At 45.7% G+C, this 18812-nt stretch overlaps 1 protein-coding gene across 1 annotated transcript in view; it reads right to left on the reverse strand.

Moving 5' to 3' along the window:
* LOC147204607 (transmembrane protein 132B) overlaps positions 1-11333 on the reverse strand; it is a 100502-nt gene extending 89169 nt beyond the window's left edge. Inside the window, exon 1 of the mRNA XM_086111740.1 lies at positions 10707-11333. Coding sequence (XP_085967866.1) covers positions 10707-10791 — 85 coding nt within the window. The 5' untranslated portion in view covers positions 10792-11333. The remainder of the gene's footprint in view (positions 1-10706) is intronic.
* Between the last annotated feature and the right edge of the window lie 7479 nt (positions 11334-18812).

Genomic DNA, 18812 nt, shown 5'->3' on the forward strand with positions numbered 1-18812 from the left:
CGCAATAACTCTTGATGGTGACAAATGAGTCAAATCCAGTCGCAAGACTCCAAAAGTCCATTTTGCCGTTTGTGGCTCGTGTTAAAACAGCATTACATGATGAACTTTTCAAGCGGGTTAAGCTGCCACTTTGTCTCACGCGTTCGGAATGCTAATCAACAGATGTCATCGCGCGCTAAAGGAGGATTAGCTAGCGCAGGTGCTTTTGAAAGGCTAACACGAACACACCGAGTGGATATCAGTGGAGAGGAAGACAAAAATTAAAAAAAAGGATGAGCGGCGGCGCAGCCTGCCAAGACGACAACAGAAGTGCGGATAGAAAAAGAAAAAAAAAAAGGGAAAAGAATAAGCGCTTGTCCTCGCGCTCACCCCGGCTAATATCGCTGGAGCCATTCGTCTTGTTAGCCGTCTCATTTCTCCAATCTGCACGTTGACGACAACAACAGGGACCTAACGCCTCATCTTGCCTTTGTGGGGGACGAATGCAAAAACAAACAAACAAAAAAAAAAACAACATGCTACTGTGGACTAAACACAGACCAAAACAACGGTCTGGTTGGTTGAACTGACATTTGCACATGAGCACGGCAAGGTCACGTGACTGATATCTGTAATATCGTGTGCGTTTATATCTCGATTTCGATACAATAAAAATATATCGCACGGCCCGAGTAGCTAGATAGCTAGCTTGGTGGGATGCTAACTGGGTAGGTAGAGCGTAGGTAGATCAGTCGCAGTCTTGCTAGCTAGGTAGCTCGGAAGCTAAGGCTGCGAAATCTGGACTCTCTTTGAACGCAGCGCTGCTGTGCAAAAGGTTCGGTCCGCGTCACATGGTTTACAGGTGCCAAAACACAATTAGTTCTATTCCATTGCATTGAGTTAGCCTCGAACAGTTTTGGGCCGTTTTAAGTGGAATTTGGGGGAACGTAGTATGTGTCCGAACCTCGTCGAAACGCTGTAACTTTTTGGTCAAAAATGCTTCTTGGCAGTGTATTCCATCCGATTCGTGAATTCAGATCTTCACTCTTTGCGGGCTGGCCAGGTTCCGAATCCTTTCACAATAGCATTACACAATAACATTTATACAAGTGGTATTTGGGAAGAAAAGGAGAGAATACGAGCCGCCATGCTAACGCAAACGGTTGCCTGGTTTTGGGTTCTATTTTGATTTTTTGCTTTCTCATCTCGGCAGAGCAAACCGCAGCGGCGGCGGCGGCGGCGGCGGCGGCAGGACAACAGCTGAAAGGAGAATCGCACACGCGCGCACGCCTGTGATGGATGAGCGTCTGCGTGGGCGTGGCTGCAACACAACTAATAACAACAAGCGCGGCGGCGGGCCGACAAGACGAGATGCAATCGGGTCATGTGACCAAAACCTCTTTGAGAGTCTTCGAGGCACCGACCACAACAACAAAGTCATTCACCTCAGGGAGCAGACAAGGAAAAACCACAAGAATACACACACACACACACACACGTGCGCGCGTGGCGCACGCGAGTCAGGCTTTAATTACCTCTCCCAGGAATATCCGATGGCAAACGGCTCTTAAACAGCCAGCTGGGATGAAGAGGAGGAGGAAGAGGAGGGATGGCGGAAGGAAGGAGAGAACACTGAAAGGAAAATGGAAAGAAAGGGAAGAATGCGGCGAGAGGGACAAAAGAGGTCACGCGGGATGGTCTTGACGCCTTGTACCCTCTGCAGTTGAGTAGCACAGCAATCCTGAGCTTGAGAAGTCATTTTGGGCTTAGTGATGAATAAAAAAGGTTTTGGGGGTTTTCTTTCACCCCCCCCCCCCCTCCCCCACCTGAAATTACATTATTTGAACCGGAACAAAATGAAGGAAAGCCATATTAGAAAACAATGTATAAAAAGTAATTATTGATATTCTTTTTTTTTTTTCTGTTCAAGAGGCGCCATCATTTCAAAGCATGAAATCAAATTACAAAATGAAAATGTGTCTCATACAATAAAATGACGGATGATTCCATTACCCAAAAGGGAATTTCATTTTCACAGTTATTACATTTAAAAATAGTTCCTTTCAGTACAAACGGAATAATTGAAAATTACAAGAAAATATATTAATCACGTTAAAGGACTAAAATTTTCAATTACATCAAAATGTCACCTCTTTTTTTTTTTTTTGCATAGCTGCAGCGGTTGTGAAAGCGCTCTATCAGTCTGTTTAATCATTAGAAACGATATTAAATACTTTAAAAATCGTTTCCTTTTTATAACATTTGTACACTTGGCTCAATTTTATTTTTAAAAACGGTCGCTATATTAATTTGTGTATTGTTCTTCTACATACGTATGTCATATTTCAACTTGAATGAAAGTGTAAATGTCAATCGTCATGAAATTCAATACAAACAAATCAGGAACAACATTGAAGTCCAAAAAAATTCATAATATTGCCCAAAAATTGCTTTGATTTCAAAATATTTGAATAAAACGGATGACGGTTTCAATATTTTCCTTCATCTTTGTGGTTGAATGCAAACTAAGTAGCGAGGAAAGAAAAAATTAACCAATCCGCCGAAAATACTAAATTGTGAAATTTAAAAAAAACGGAAGAAGCAAAGGTGAAGCTCGAGGAGCAAATGGCGGCTGGTTGAAGACGAAGGAAAGGGAGGAAGAGGACGCGGGGGAAAACGCCGGAGTGATGAAGAGGTGGAGGTGGGAGTCCTTATCGGAAAAAAGCAGACACCTTTATCTGCCTGCCCCCCAGTCACACACGCACGCACGCAGACACGCACCAAGTCATCAGCGTGACACCGCTGAGCGTTAGCCATTAGCCACATAATAGCACGAAAACATCCCCAACTCAAAGTCAAAAGTATTGGGACACGTACAAGTCTTCAGTGCAGTACCGCGTTGTGCCACAACACGTCCGGCAGCACTGAGCGCGCAAGAAATACCCGCGAGGATTTTTTTTTGTATGCGGCCTTTTGGATGTGTTGATGCTCGTTGTGTAAAGTTCAAAGGTTTAAAGTTACCGAAACAGCGACGCTTAGTTTACATTAGCCCGTCTTCGCATCATATGTTGCCATGAAGCTAGCCGACTTTCATTTGACAAAACATTTTGGTTTTGAAATGTAAAATATTGCATTATGTTTTATGCCGTTTGTACGCGCTGCCGCATCGTGCGTGTGAAGTCGCAGTTGTTGACGGTTTACGCGTAGCCCAACGTCGATGCTAACTTCTGTTTTCCGAAAAACATGTAACGGATTTGCATTTCTCACAGCTAAAATTCGAACAAACCGTGTCACGTGTTGAGTGGAATTTATACCTTGGGTAAACGGATGTTTGGCTGAGCCCCGCCCGCCTGGGTCATCAACAAAACAGGAAAACAAATGCACGCACGTACGCACGCGCATACACACACAACCAAGCGGGTGAGCAAGAGGTGTCATTTTGAGGCCGTGAATAAGCATTCACATCCAACAAAATGTCAGACGGGAGGACAGTGGGCAGCCCAAAGAGCGCGCGGGCGCGGGCGCGCGAATGCGCGTGCAAATGTCAGCCGCCCGTGTCCAGTAATGCATCTGATGGAGAGGCAAATGTCAGCTGTTGCTCAAAATGGGAGCCGGCGACGCCAGGCCACGTGTCCCGCTGATACGACGCACTCATGACACTTAAGAAGGCTTGCTTGCTTTTTGAATTTTTTATTTTATTTTATTTGAACTACTGGCACTTTCTACTGAACTTTTATGAGGAAAATAATCGTTTTTGCAGGGTAAATTATAGTTGGTGGGGAGAATTACAAGGTTAAAAAAAAAAAAAATTTGAGATGTCATTTGAGATGAAAAATATCTGGAAAAATAAATTAATAAACAAAAACGTAACTAAAATACGGCGGCCCGGTAGTCCAGTGCTTAGCACGTCGGCTTCACAGTGCAGAGGTACCGGGTTCGATTCCAGCTCCGGCCTCCCTGTGTGGAGTTTGCATGTTCTCCCCGGGCCTGCGTGGGTTTTCTCCGGGTGCTCCGGTTTCCTCCCATATTCCAAAAACATGCATGGCAGGCTGATTGGACGCTCTAAATTGTCCCTAGGTGTGAGTGTGGGCGTGGATGGTTGTTCGTCTCTGTGTGCCCTGCGATTGGCTGGCAACTGATTCAGGGTGTCCCCCGCCTACTGCCCGAAGACGGCTGGGATAGGCTCCAGCGACCCCCCGCGACCCTGGTGAGGATCGAGCGGTTCGGAAAATGGATGGATGGATGGGTAACTAAAATACACTCGCTGTTCACTTTACTGATGGAGGAAAAATATATGTGGGTCAAGTTGAAAAAAGTTGACATGTTTTGAAGATTTTATTCATTTAAATGGGAGTTTTTCCATTTCCATGAGGAAAATCTAGTTGAGTGTGCAACATTCATTGCCATTTGCCTAGAAAGTGTATGTGTGTGTGTGTGTGTGTGCTTTCAAAAAGGGGGATGAAAAAGGCTGCCGACGGCGGCGCAACTCAGCAGACAAGACGGTAAATAATCAGCACGCTAATGACTCAGACGCGCACGCGCACTCGAGTCATTTCCACTCTTTCAGAACATTCTTCAGCTTGCTGAGCACACACACAATGCACAATTTTAGCTTCCTTCCTTCTTCCTTTTATATCATCCTTGTTTGGCTTCCTCCCTCCATCCTTCCTTCCTTCCTGCCCCTCACAACATCCTCACCCCTTCCCTCTTTCCTTCCTTTCATCCCGCCCTCGTTTCCTTCCCTCATCCTTCCTCCCTTTTCCTCCTTCCTTCCATGCCACCCTTCCCCGCTTCCTTTGACAGGTGGTCGTTTCCTCCCCCGGCTTTCTTCCTTCCATCCTCCATCACGAGCATCCTAACTCGTTCGCTCGTCACCTTCCTGACATCACCCTTATTTGCTTGCATCTCTCCTCGCCTTTGTTCTTTGCGACCACGCTTCCTTCCGTTCATCTTTCCTCCCTTTTCTACTTCCTCTTACTAACATCCTTTTCATTTCTTTTTACACCCTTCCTCGTTTCCTTCCTTGCATCCTCCTTTCCTTTCATGCAGTGTCGTTTCCTCCCTTCCTCCATCCCCACCTTCCTCTTTGTTGCCTTCTGTCCTTTCATAGCCAACCATGTCATCTTCCTTCCATCCTTTCTTCTGACATCCATCCTTCTATCCTTTCTCACCTAGCAACTTAAGGAACACCCTGTCCAGCAGGGGGCCATAAACGTGTGGCATATCTGGTGTGTGTGTGTGTGCGTGTGTGTGTGCGTGTGTGTGTTGGAGAGGGCAGTGGTGATCCATCAGCGGCCACACTGCCACGCTGAGGTCAAAACCATCAACCTCAGCCGAGGCCGTCAGAACCACACTCACATACGCTTAAGAGCGAAACACTTGAGCCAAAAGCAGTCAAACACAGGCGCGCGTACGGACACACACACACACACACACACACACACAGACACACACACTTGACAACGGACTTCTGGACGACCTGCTAAAGTCCGCGTTGTTTATTTATAGCCGGCGCGCTAAGCGGCGCGCATAGCGCTTGAACTTCCGTCTCAGGTGAAGCCGCCAGCGTTTGGGCTAACGAGCTCCCTCCCCTATTTGCATAACGAGCTCCCCTATTTGCGCATCTAATTAGGAGGGCCCCGCCGCCGCGCCCTCGGGCTTTCCTAATTGGTTAAGGAGGACGTGCGCGCGGTTAGCGGGATGCTAATCACTTTTCGGCTTCCTTGACAAACGAGCGCGAAGGAAAACACCCCGCCCCCACCCCCCCCCCCCCACTCCCCGTTCCGCGTACGCATTTCTGTTGTGCAAAGTCATCGCTGTCGTTAAGAACTGGCGACGCATTTCTGGGTAGCCGTTATCATTTAGAAACGGCAAAGAGCGTGGATTGCGCCAGGGGGTCGTTAGTAACAACTAGGCTGTCATTTCTAATGTTAAAGGCGGTTGTTAGGAGCAGGCGAAGAATTTCTATTGTTGGTGCTCGTCATCACGAAATACATATTCCGTCATTTGTGTTGACCGAACTCAATCACAAGTGGATGCGGTGCTGGAGTCTCTTCGCAAAATGGAAAAGAACGAGGAGTAGTTGGCCCGACCTGGAATGAATGGAATGATAAGCCGCCGCTCAGCAAGCGGCGGCATTCTGGACCCGCTGGAGACGCTTGATGGAGGATTGCCCGACTCTAGCCAGCTGCCGTCGAGGAAAGAAGCCGGATTCAACGGCGGCACCGATTTGCCGGTCCAATTTCAAATCACATCGGAGACTCCACGGGTGATATGAGGCAGCTATCATTCGCTGACAGATCATCGTTATCGTGCCAAATGGTGATTACTTGCAACCGGCTGGTGATTTCTATTGCGCAAGATGGTGGTCATTAACTGCAACTGCATTTTTGTGGCGCTCAATGATGGCTGGGTAAGAATATCTGTCGTAGAAAACCGGTCGTTTTCATCAATGAGAACTTTGATTGCGCAATAAGTGAGTTGCACAGTTTGGGACCGTTTGGTTGTTGGTCACCAAGTGCTGGCTTAGCATTTCGATTGTGTGAGGTGCTGGCTCGGATTAAAAGTTGGCTTGGCGTTTTGCGCAAAACGACGTCCGCATTTCCACTGAGCAAGGTGGCCGAACGCAACACGGCAACCGCCGCAACGTGCCAGACCACGTGGATAAATTCAAGTCGTCCTCCTTCACAATTGTCCGCCTGTGCGTGTGCCTCGTTGTCCGGAAGGAGATGACGCGAGTTTAAACGCGCGGGCCGCCGGCTGCTGCTCTCGTTGCCTTTGTTTTTCTACATCCTCCTCGCTTCTCATTCAAAACCTCCTCCTCAATCTTCTTTTTTTTTTTTTTTTTTTTTTTTTTTAATTCCAGTTTTTGGCTCGTCCCCTCCGCCGCCCCGATTCTCATTTCACACCACAACATCATCTCCCTTCATCCCATTTTTTTTTCTTCCGCTCGCTCTCGTTGGCCACGTCTGGCCTTTTAATGTCCCCCGAATGCTCTTCTTCTACTTCCTCTTCGGGCGCTGCGGGAATGTCGCGGATGCCGTTGAGTGTTGTCCTGTGGCCCCTGGCTACAGCCCCCCCCCCCGATCCCCACCACACACACTTCAATACAAGGAGCTGAATGACATCACACGGCGTGGCCACTTCCCAAATGGGATTAGTTTATGCTTCGCTTGCGCATTTCCCCCCCATTTTGCAGACTTGCTGACCGGGGGGGGGGGGGGGGGGGTGTCACGGTGGCTTGCTTGTTCAGGTCAAGCCGTTTGTCTGGTACTTGTGGATTTGACCTCAGTTGTTGTCATTTTGTGGTCTTCTGCGAATGTTTGGAATTACTTTCAAATGTTTTAAACCCCCACTTTGATTTTTCACGTATTCGAATATTTTAGTTGTCTTTCATATTTTCATCAACTTCACTTTGTGAAATTTTGTCGGCTTATCTTGTAATGTTTTTTTTTCCTGATGGTCTATATTTTGCGCTTTTTTTTTTTTTTTGTCCACTACTTTTATGCTTTTGCTTTAGTGGGGATGTTTTTCCTCACATTCCGCCTGCGTGACTTCTTTTTACTCTGATGGAAGGTGTTTGATGTGCTTTTTCTTTGGATTTTTTTTTTTTAGGGGTTGGATGCCACTGTGCCACCCTCAAAGGGGGAAGACACCATCTGTGACAGTCTTGCACCTTTTGCATACTTTGATGTTAACTTTGTGGAGGAAAAGGTCATCCGTCCTCATCTTGCACCTTTTGCCATGGCGTCTTTTATCTTTGTATTTTTCTCGTCAAACAAGAAAAAAAAAAAAAAAAAAAAAAAAAAGGCCTTCATCCCGCTTCTTCTCATCCATCCATTTTGTGAGGGGCTCCCGCCTCTCGCAGGCACCGTCCGCCTCCTCGCCCCTCTGGCGGCGGCATTCCTGCGAGTGAGTGTGCGCCACAGCCAAATGATTTTCTATTAGAGCCTGCGCCTGTTAACAGCGCTCCATTTGATCACGCTAATCAAATTGAAAACCTTCATCTCGCCGGACAAACGCCTCGCAACCATGTAAGCGCCTCTCTTTTTTTTTTTTACGTGCGCACATGTGTGTAGTAAAAAAAAAAAACAACAAAAATCAATAGTCTGCTGTTTTGTGCTCATCGTAAACAAGTGTCCAATATGAGACGCTCGGATTTCTTCCTACAGAAAGTCATGAAAACAGAAATAAACGCGGCTATCGGCCGACCCATCAAGAGCCAAAATCCAGATAGAATCGACGCCCTACAGAGGCAACTTGCTGCCACATCGATATGCCAAAGGCAGGAGGAACGCCAGAGTTTGGGCTGCTGGACTCTCACGCTGAAATTCACGGGTCAAGTTTGGGGCCTGAATGCAGCACAGTCTGGATGCAGCAGCCAATCGGATCGCAGTGGGGCGGGGACTCATAACACCTCAACTCCTCTCTCAGCACATTGGTACGGCACTAATACAGGTGTGCAATAAAGCGCCGCGATTCGCGGGGAGGGGCATGCCGAGTGAAAAGTCACGTATATTTGAAATACATTTGTGGGGGGGGGAGAATAAATAAAGGGAATATTAAAATCACTCAAAATTCTGGGGAAAAAAAGGCTGATAAACATTCCATATATGTCTCCTGAGAAAAACGGGAGGTAAATGGGATAAAATATAATAATAAATAAATAAAAATACCCCCCCAAAAAAAACATTGGAAAAAAAATTATCAAAAATATGCAAACCTGCAATGCCAATATGCTGGGGTGAGGGGTGGGGGGGTGTCAATTGCTGGGTACATTTGTTGCTGCACCATTTGTGTTTTATACGCTGGATAAACACCACCGGCATTAAATCTAAGAGGAAGTCATTCAAAGCTGACATTTGAGTCAGTCATAACCGTTCATACACGGCACTTGTTCTTGGCGTCTGACCAAAAATGAAGAAATAAATAAGAATAATTCAAATTGAGAGATTGAGCGTTTAATCAACAAAGCCGTTACCTCCCTTAAACGCGCGCACACGGTCAAGAGTCGCACACGCTGATAAACGACCGATTAAAATTAAACGTGAATCCATTCCGAGCCCCGTCTGAGTCATCGTGTCCTGATAATGATCGACCGTGCATGCGCCCGCACGCACACGCACGCAGTCAGCCAAGTGAAGCTAATGTTAAGGGAAATGTGTTGCTGATGAACACAGCCTGAAAGCTCACAGGCACTGCATCTGGTTCGGAACTGGATTCAACCTGGATTGACATTACATGTAGCACCGTCATTGCGGTCAAGAGCAAAAATCCGTTTCCGGTTTGATTCAACTTGGTTTGACGCCGACTGCATGGGGTGTTTACGCTCAACAGCAAATCTGATTCTGAACCTTGTTCAACTTGGTTTGTCGTGTTTATACGCTGCAACCAAAGTTTCGTCCCACATTCCAAAAACATGCCTGACGGTCTAATTGAACCCTCTAAATTGTCCTTCAGTCCTTCAGTGTGAATGGTTGTTCCTCTATGCGTGCCGTGCGATTGGCTGGCAATCGGTTCAAGGTATGCCCCCCTACCCCACTGCCCAATGACGGCTGGCAAAGGCTCCAGCACGCCTGCGAACCTCGTGAAGATGAAGTGGATTGGAAATGACAAATTAGCCAATCCAAACAAGCACCAAAGCCAAACCGGACCTCAGATGTTCTTTTTTTGGGGTGGGAGGGGGGCGCTCAATTTTTTTTTCTTCATGCAACTCAGCCCCAGCTGTTCTGTTCAACAACCCCCCCCCCCCCCCACCCAATCTAATCGCTGCATTTTTTTTCCGGTCTCGAGCCAGTGCACATCAGCACGTCCCGTTAAGTCTCCACCGGACCATGAACCGGGTTTCATTAACACGCTCGCGCAAACACAACAGAGGTGGCAAAAGATGTCATACACTGCACTTAAGTGTAAAAAAAATAATAATAATAATACAAACTGAGTCAATTCCTTTCCTTCAAGAAAAGTCAAAGAAGTACATTATAAGCTTTGTATAATCACAAATGCACAATGTAATTTGTTGCGTCAATTACAGGAGGTGGCAACACAAAGTACTTGTACTCGATTACTTCCCACCACTGACTCACATGAACACAACTGAACCCTTCACCCTGCAAAGAGCACGCGCAAAAACCTGCAACCAATTCTCTGTTCTTGGGGCAAAGTGCACGTTGCGCGCGCGCGCACACACACACGCACACAAATAAATACACGCCAACGTCACATCTGACGGCTACACTACAAACACGTCATTAGAACGTGCACGTGCTAATTTGGCGTAAACCCCCCCCCCCCCAGTGAAGGCGTGCGTCATGACGCAATCGTGCATTTTAAATGTTACGATTCATGTGAATTCAAGTATTTGCGCGTTGAACATTTTGACACGAAAAGTCCAACTGAAACCTTTTGACGCCCGAGACGTTTCGTCGGACGCGCGACGGCAAAGCTTCAATCGTCGCCAAATGGTCACGTGACGGCGAAAAAAGTGCCTTTCGCGCGCACGCGAGTGACTTTTTTCCGCCAACGCGCGGTGACTACGAAAGACACTTGTGAAATGCATCCCCACAATGGCACGTGTTGCATTTGAGGGCTTCGTTTCAATGCGATCACTCGCCGGCGTGCACCGTAAAATGCGTGCACCGAAAAAAAAAAAAAAAAGCAACACCAAAATAAAGCGTCCAACCGCCGTGCGTGCGACGCGTAAATAATCGGGATCAACTTTTCCCTACCTTCCCACAGCACGAGCAGCAGCGTCCTCCAGAAGCGCGCGCGTCCCCGGGGCGCTCCCGTTCCTCTCGCCCCCGGAGCCTCCATCCTTCCTCGGGCGGGGAAGCTCGGCGCGCACGGCCGGCTGAGGCTCCTCGATCCCGGGGGTGATGGCAGCGCGTCTCCTCGGTGGCCGACTACGGCGAGCTGCGTGGAGCCGTCGGCGACCTCATGGCGGACTCGAGTCCAAAGTGCTGACGCTCCGAATTCGGGAAACGGCAGCGGAACCGGATCCGACAAAGGGAAGACGCGCGAAGCTCCTTCCTCGCGCTTACAATCCAGAGTTGAGACACCTGCCGGCAAGTTGACAAGACCAAAAAACAACAATGAAAATCACAAGTCCGGTCTTCAACTCGCGCAAAAAGTGAGTCACGTGATTGGAATACATCCGAAAGGGTTTACAATGACGACGACGACGATGAAGAAGAAGAAGAAGAAGATGGTGCGCTCCTCCTCGCCACCCAACTAACACTGTGCTGCTCCAGCGCGGGGCTCCGACTATAACTCTGTGCGTGCGTGTGCGTGTTCGAAAGCGAGTGCGTGCTCGTGTGCGTGCGCGCGCGTCTATCGAGTCGAGCGTGGCTCGGACGCGGGATGGAAGGAGGAGGAAGAGGAGGGTCCATGTGGTGATGAAGGGGGGGGGGGGGGAATTTGGCAGTTTGACTGACATTTCAGACAGGGGGGCGCGAGTGTCACCCCCCCCCCCCCACTCCGCACACACATTGTTCATTTAGCTTGAAGAGAGAGAAACCTGTCTAATTGTTTTCTTCCTTACTCAGCATGACTTTATTGTCCCTGTAGGTTTATTTAATTTTAATATTTTGAAGATGCATCATGCGGGTTTTTTGTTTTGAATGCTTTTCATTTTAGGTTGACTTTTACATCTGCCCAAGGGACTGCCGATGAAATTCAGCTTGATTGAGCTCGCTCGGGCGCATTTACATTGTATAATGTTGATTAATTGTGGCAAGTCCTTTTTAAAATAATTAAAGGAAATGAAATGCATTTTACACATTTTTTACAGGTAGTTAATCTTAAAAAAAACATTTCATTTGTGGATACTATAACAAATGTATATTTTACTGGTTTTGGAACTTTAGATTTACTTTCATTTATATGGGTTTTTATTTAATTAACTCTTTGAAATACTTTATGTATTCTCGATCTTTGCTATTATGCTCATAAGTTTACTTTGAAAACAAATCACTTTTCCATTGGTACAGGCATTTAATTGTATTTTTATTTTGACTCTTATTTTAACGATACTTTATTTGAATAATTTTTCGATTGGTATTATGGCATGTACAGGACTGACTTTTTAAAGTATTTGCATTCTTTGATTACACATCTACTTATGAATAAATGTCAATGACATCATCATTGTTCATATTTTACCAAGATGTACAGTATTTCGTCGTCGTATCTTTGAATAATCCATTGCAATCTTTTCTTAATCCATTTTAAAAGTCAAAACATATAGCCAGTCACGTGCCCATTAACGATCAATAAGATGATCGAGTCTTCGGGAACGCGTGCGCGTGCGTGAGCAGCGCGCGTGCCTTCCCTGTATTATTCATCAGCTGACACGCGCGACACCTGTTCTCCGTGTAATCGATCGGCTCTACAGGCGAGCGTGCACCACGTGACCGCGCCTCGGTGAACCACTTTGTAATAAAACGCATCCACTTTCGATTGACTCTCACAAGCGCGCGCGCGTGCGCGCGTGCGTGCGTGTGTGTGCGTGTGTGTGTGTGAGTGTGTGTTTGAGAGACTCTGGGGAACCTTTTGGGGAGGAGCAAGTGCACCCTCTGGTGGCCATCAGGTATGCATGCATCCTTCGTCTTGTCTTTAATTTGTCACAAGGAAGTTTTTTGTTGTAGTTGTTTTTTATAAATAACCCAGCTAGTGAAGGATTGCTGTGCTGGATTTGGATTTTATTTTTAGGGGGCGCGACCAGTCATTTTGGTGTGAGCGTCTTCTCCTTGCCAGTGTTCTCATTTAGCGGGCTAATGTTGCTTATGCTAGTCGATCTAACTTTTTTTTTTTTTTTTACAGATTTCAGACGATAGCTAAACGCCACCTTTATGTTACTTTATTAGCTCATCTTAAAAAGTATGTTTTCATGAGTTTATGTGTTGAAAGCATGTGGGAGGAGGAAAAACATCTTTAAAATGTTTTTATCATCTTTCAGCAGCTGGATTTTCAGAACCTCTTGGAGAAATTTGTCTTAAAGCACCTGGACAGGACCAAAATCTCCCTAAAATGGCCATTTCAAACCGAATCGGTTGGGGTTTTTTTCAGGCATGTCTTCTTGAGACTTTTTGTGTGTCTTCTCATGATTTTCATATCAAGCAAATTTCATGATTCAAAGTGAGCTTCGAGGGCAACGTTTAAAAGAAAAAAGAAAAATCAAGGGACAGGTTTATCTTTGTAAAAGTGTTGTAAACATGGCAAATCAAATCAGCATGGCGGACATGATGTGTATTTTTAGGTGTGTCTTCTTGTAACTTTTTTGTGGGTCTGCTCATAAAAGACAAGTAGAATTTCAAGCAGCCAAGTGTAACCTTCAGTCAGGTTCTGACAACGTGGAATCGGCCGTTGCACCGTTTTCCATGGGATGCTGTAAATTCCCTCCAGATCTGAAGTGAGTTAGCAATTTCTGGCCTATATCGGAGCCATCTGCGGGGTCCCCGGTCTCGTTCCTTGCTACGATATGCTGTTCTTTTCTTTGTTTTGGCTTTTGGGCTTCGGGACCCGGCTCTCCTTTTGATCTGTTACCACGGCAACCTGAACCTTTCCAAACGACCCAGAGGACCGAGATGGAGCATCTGCCGTTCAAATAAAACCTTGGACCTTGGCGGAGGTTTCATTTCAATTTGTGCCTCCAACGGTCGGCCTTATATCGCCGCGCCTGATTGCACCGTAAAAAGGAGAACAGCCGTTTCGAATGGGCCAGACGCAGAGTTTGGGTTTTAGATGACTTGAAAAGTGCGCCGTCATCTCTTATCACAAATCTATGCCGGGTTATGACCGGCGACAGTGATGGATGGCTTCTTTTTGCGACGCGTAATGAATGAGCATTCTGGGATGCAGGCTTCCTCTGATAGCCACGAATGAAACAACGCAAATCGTTATCAAGTTCTCAGACTGCTCACTGGGCTTGACATTTTTATTTTAATCATGCCATTCATTTTTTTGCAGATTAATACGAATATACCTGTCAAACTAACTTAAAATATTGGATTTTTTAAAAAATGATTCAATGATTGTAATTAACTCAATCACTCCCAAAGACGTTTTTAGACGTCTTTTCAGACTTGGTCTAGAATTGGCTGGTACTGAATGAGTTAAACAGAAACGTCATCATGCGAGTATTGTTTTTTTCGCCAAAGTGAAACTTTGTACGCGCTTCGCCTCGCGGCAGCTAATTAGGCTACGGGTTGTGCTGCGTCACGCACAGCGTCCTGTACACTCGGCGGGATTTGTGACCACATAGGAAGAGATGATTGTTGCGGACATGCCCACCCATACAATTCGGCTCGTCAACCTGTACCGCAACAAAAATAAACGTGAGCTTCGCGTTTAGCTAGGTTGGCATACCTGGTATGCATTTTATTTATTTATACAACTGTTGAACTGTACAACACTTTTTCACAAAATTCTACCCAGGAATAAATATGAAAGTCACGGGATTCTCAAAGCAAAGTCATTCACAATTAAGCAAGGATTTCTAAATGATTCATGAAATCAAATCCGCACACCCACAATCATCCCCCTCATTTGTGTTTCTCTTCCTAATTCAACAAAGAAGCCACGAAGAACACAACATTCACTTTTAAAGTTTGTTTTTCTTACCGGTTGCATCCTGTGATTCACGACAAGCTGCGGTTCGCGTGTGTCGGGGTTTCCGTGAGCGAGCAGGTGATCGGGGTAACGGAGCTACGTCCAAAAATCCAAACATTTCACACGTGACATGCTTTTCATTGCCTGCACATTTGCGCAGGTCAACTTAAGCACTGGCGGCGCGGTGATCCAGTGGTTGGCGCTTCGCAGTGCAGAGGTTCGATTCCAGCTGCGCCCTTCCTGTGTGGAGTTTGCATGTTCTCCCCGTGCGTGCGTGGGTTTTCTCCGGGTACTCCAGTTTCCTCCCACATTCCAAAAACATGCACGGCTGGTTGATTGAACACTCGAAAATTGTCTTTCATTGTGATTGTTTGTCTCTGTGTGCCCTGCGATTGGCTGGCAACCGGTTCAGGGTGTCCCCCGCCTACTGCCCGAAGACAGATGGGATAGGCGACCCTTGTGAGGATAAAGGGAATCTGAAAATGAATGCGTCAAGTTTCAAGTTGTGGTTAGTTGGAGGACCCCAAAAAGCAGGGAGGGGCAGAGTTGGCTGACCGAGATGTATTTAACACACAAAAAACAAAACGTGACAGGAGCACACTGACACTCAGAGCTCACAATGACTCAACAAAGACAGACGGCACTCGGGGAACTAAATGCAAGCAAAGTGACGAGGCAACGAGGAACACCTGGACAAGACCCGAAGGCTTGAGGGAGCTGATTGGTTCAACGCGAGGGACACGGATGAGAGAACAGGTGGAGACAAAAAAGGGCACATGAGGGAGCAAAACCAAATTAAACCTCAACAAAAACAGAACGGAATGAATGAACGAACTTAAGCACTTCGGGATAATTGAGCTCCCATCGACTCTTAATTGTGAGATCGCCCTCTGCAGGTTGAGAGTGCACCTGACTGAATCTTGTAGATGTAAATTAAGATCCTCCACGCGGTCGACCATCTGCAGGTGTGGAGGACATCTAATCTTCGGAGGCTCTTGTGAATGTTTGGTATCACACACACACACACACACACACACACACACACACACAGAGTCGCGACATTGGCCATAAGTCTTGCCCCCACTGATGCAGATTTCCATATTGGTTCTGTCAGGGGACATTTTGTTTACAAGAGCGTCTGGATGAAATAACAGTCACGCTGGCTATCAATTACAAGAGCCATTTCGCATGGCTGGTGCTGCAGGGGGGTTCAAGGGAGGGCGAAGGATGGGGGAGGACAGCAGATTGGTTGGAGAAAAAGAAAGTGTGTGTGTGTGTATGTATGTATATATATATATATATATATATATATATATATATATTTATTTATTTCCCCCCCCCCCCTCTCCAAGAAAATGTCCATTTCCATCCAAAATGGCTGACTTCCGGTGTGTTTTCCAGTTTAGCTTTGTTCCATTGGGCCTCTTAAGAATTCAATAGGTTACTTCTGGTAGTTACTATTAGCATAGCAAGAATTAACAATAAAAGAACATTTCGATTAGCTTCTTGAGAGCCGATAGAAGATGTCGACCACATTGAACCGTTATAAGTGCGATTGGCTTCAGGGGCAGAGGTTTCCCAATTTTTCCAGGAGGAGTTAGTTTGTGAGGGACACCTTGAACCAAAATGGCTGACTTGCTGTGTTTTCAGCCACGGTTTCTTGAGAGTATTTTTGTCAGTCTTCCCATGACTAGCACACCTATATAGGAGCTTCAGCGGATGAATTTTCAAATACATGATACACATTTACCAGGTTTCACTTTGCTAAGTGCAACCGGTTTCGGGGGCTGAATTTTCAGAAGATTGTAATGAGACCGTTTCGAAAAGCCCTCAGAGCACTCTTATATTGCTTCTCAAATGATTCAATTACAGTCAGCAAACCAATTACAGGCTGATGATGATGATGATGATGATGATTTCCAAAACAGGCCATCTTGCCATGGAGACCATTCTGTGGTTGCGATTCTAAATTAGAGCATTATTTTTATCCTTTGAGCAGGTTCCTATTGCAACACTGATCACCACGGCAACGTAGCCAGCGTCAGAGTGCTCGTCACCTGAAATTCCTCACTCAACCCAATCCTTGCCGTTCAGAAAGTGCACTTTTTTTTCTTTTTTTGGTTTTGACAGCAATTTTGACTGCGTATTTATAAAGCACATCCTGTTTGACATTTTGATGAAACATCCATAAATGAAACCCTCCATAGAAAGATGAAAAAAAAAAAAAAAGTAAAAATATTTTTTTTAAAAAGACAATTATCAAAAGTAAAACAAGCATCGTATTAAAAAATTAAAGATGAAAAATACTAACAAATTACTTTGACTAATTAATAAACGAAAGCCTAAGACAAAAAAAATATGGGCCCAAATTTTTAAAAGAAATTTAACTTGACTGAAAAAAAGAAATCCTTTAGACAGTATTCTATTTAACAGGAAGATGAAAACATGAACGGAACAAACTTTACAAATGTCACGTTTGCGTGGTGGTGGTGGACCCCAAAAAGCAGGCAGGAGGGAGGAGCAGGGTGAACTTGAAGAAGTGTATTGATAAAACACAGAAAACTAAATCCAAAACAAAGTGCTAACAACCAAAACTAATCCAAAGTAGCAAAACAAAACCATGACCGCAGCAAAAAACTAACAGGAACAGAACCATGACAGCAACAAACATGACAGCAGCAAAGGAACAGCAAACAAACGAACATGACAGTAGCAAGAGCAAACAATGACCCGACAATGAGCGGTCGGGCTGGGAGTCCTTTTAAAGCACTAATTACCTAATGACCAACAGGTGTGCAGCTGCAGGGGGGAGCCCTACAGTGCCACCTGTTGGTCCCAAACCGAATCATGACAAAAAAATTTTAAAAGATTAATTAAACACTTTCACAAATATATAATCCAACCATTTTATTAAATGACATCAAATTTGAGGAATAAAAAATGTTTATTAGAAGATGAAAACTTGATTGGAATGCTTATTTTTTTAGAAATGAAAAATGAACAAAATCTAAACATAAAAGTCTGTATTTAATTTATTTACTTGGGTCAAATTTATAATACAGCACTGTCTGTTCAAAAATAATGGGAAAAAAATTTAAAAGATGAAAAAAATGGGGGAGGGGGGATCTAAGATTTTTATTTATTTTTTTAGATCAAATCAAAAGAAAATACCAATTCGGACTGTCCTGTCAAAAAAAAAAAAAAAACAACAACAAAAAAAACGGACTCAATCCCGGACACCCAAAAGCCGTTTTTCACTCCTGTTTTGGTTTTTCAATTTTCATCTGATCAAGTTTCTGCTTGCATGACATTCAAGAAGGTTGACGGCGCTCAACGATTGAAATTGGCTCCACCATCTTGCTCCTCCTTGCGCTGCGCTCGCGATACCAGCATGAGGCCCTCGTCAGTCAGACCATGGGGGTCTGCGGTGGCAGTTGGGGTCTGGGGGGTGCTTTGCGCGTTCGCACGGCGGGCTCGCACAGGTGGAGGCTCGGCTTAAGCCGTCCCGTGAGCTTTTTTTTTCCCGGGAATGTCAAGCGTTGCTGAGAGGCTGCGACGCTGCGAGCTGTGAAAAAGTGAATCTGCGGGGATTGCCGCGCCGCGTGCACAAGCACGGAGGAGAAGGCAAAAACGAGATGAGGAGAACCGCAAAGTGTTCCAGCTTTGGCACGGTGGGGGGTGGGGGTGGGGGGGGGGTATGCGGGCATACGACGGCATCGTGTGTGGAATACCGCACTCGATTTATTCCGATTGACATCAGCCTCTGCTGGCCTGGGCAGTGGATCTCAAGCTCTCAACTACATTGACAATTGAAATTTGAATGTCTGAAACTGAAATGATATCAACGTGGTCCCAATCGCCTGTTGGGGTGTTCTGCTACATACAGTATAAATAATCAGATTACAAATCTATCCTCGGAGGGCCAGAGCGCTCACCCTCAATGACGTCAGCGTTTTTCCACCCTCTGGTCGGTCGCCTGGAGCAAAAGCGCTCAACTCGCAAGGCGCATCTGCTACAAATAATAATAATAATAATAATAGATTTTATTTATAAGCGCCTTTCAAGACACCCAAGGACACTTTACAATAACAAAAAACACAAAACAATACGGGTTGAGCAGCGGCAGCCAAAACGCGCCAGCGTTCACTCAACCCGAAAGTCAGAAAGAAACAAGGGAGGGAGAGGGGGAGAAAAAAAAACCCACGCTCGAACTACCCTCATCAAAT

Source organism: Hippocampus guttulatus, chromosome 5 (assembly GCF_054856545.1).
Source record: "Hippocampus guttulatus isolate MCC_2025c chromosome 5, RoL_Hgut_1.0, whole genome shotgun sequence".
NCBI lineage: Eukaryota > Metazoa > Chordata > Actinopteri > Syngnathiformes > Syngnathidae > Hippocampus > Hippocampus guttulatus.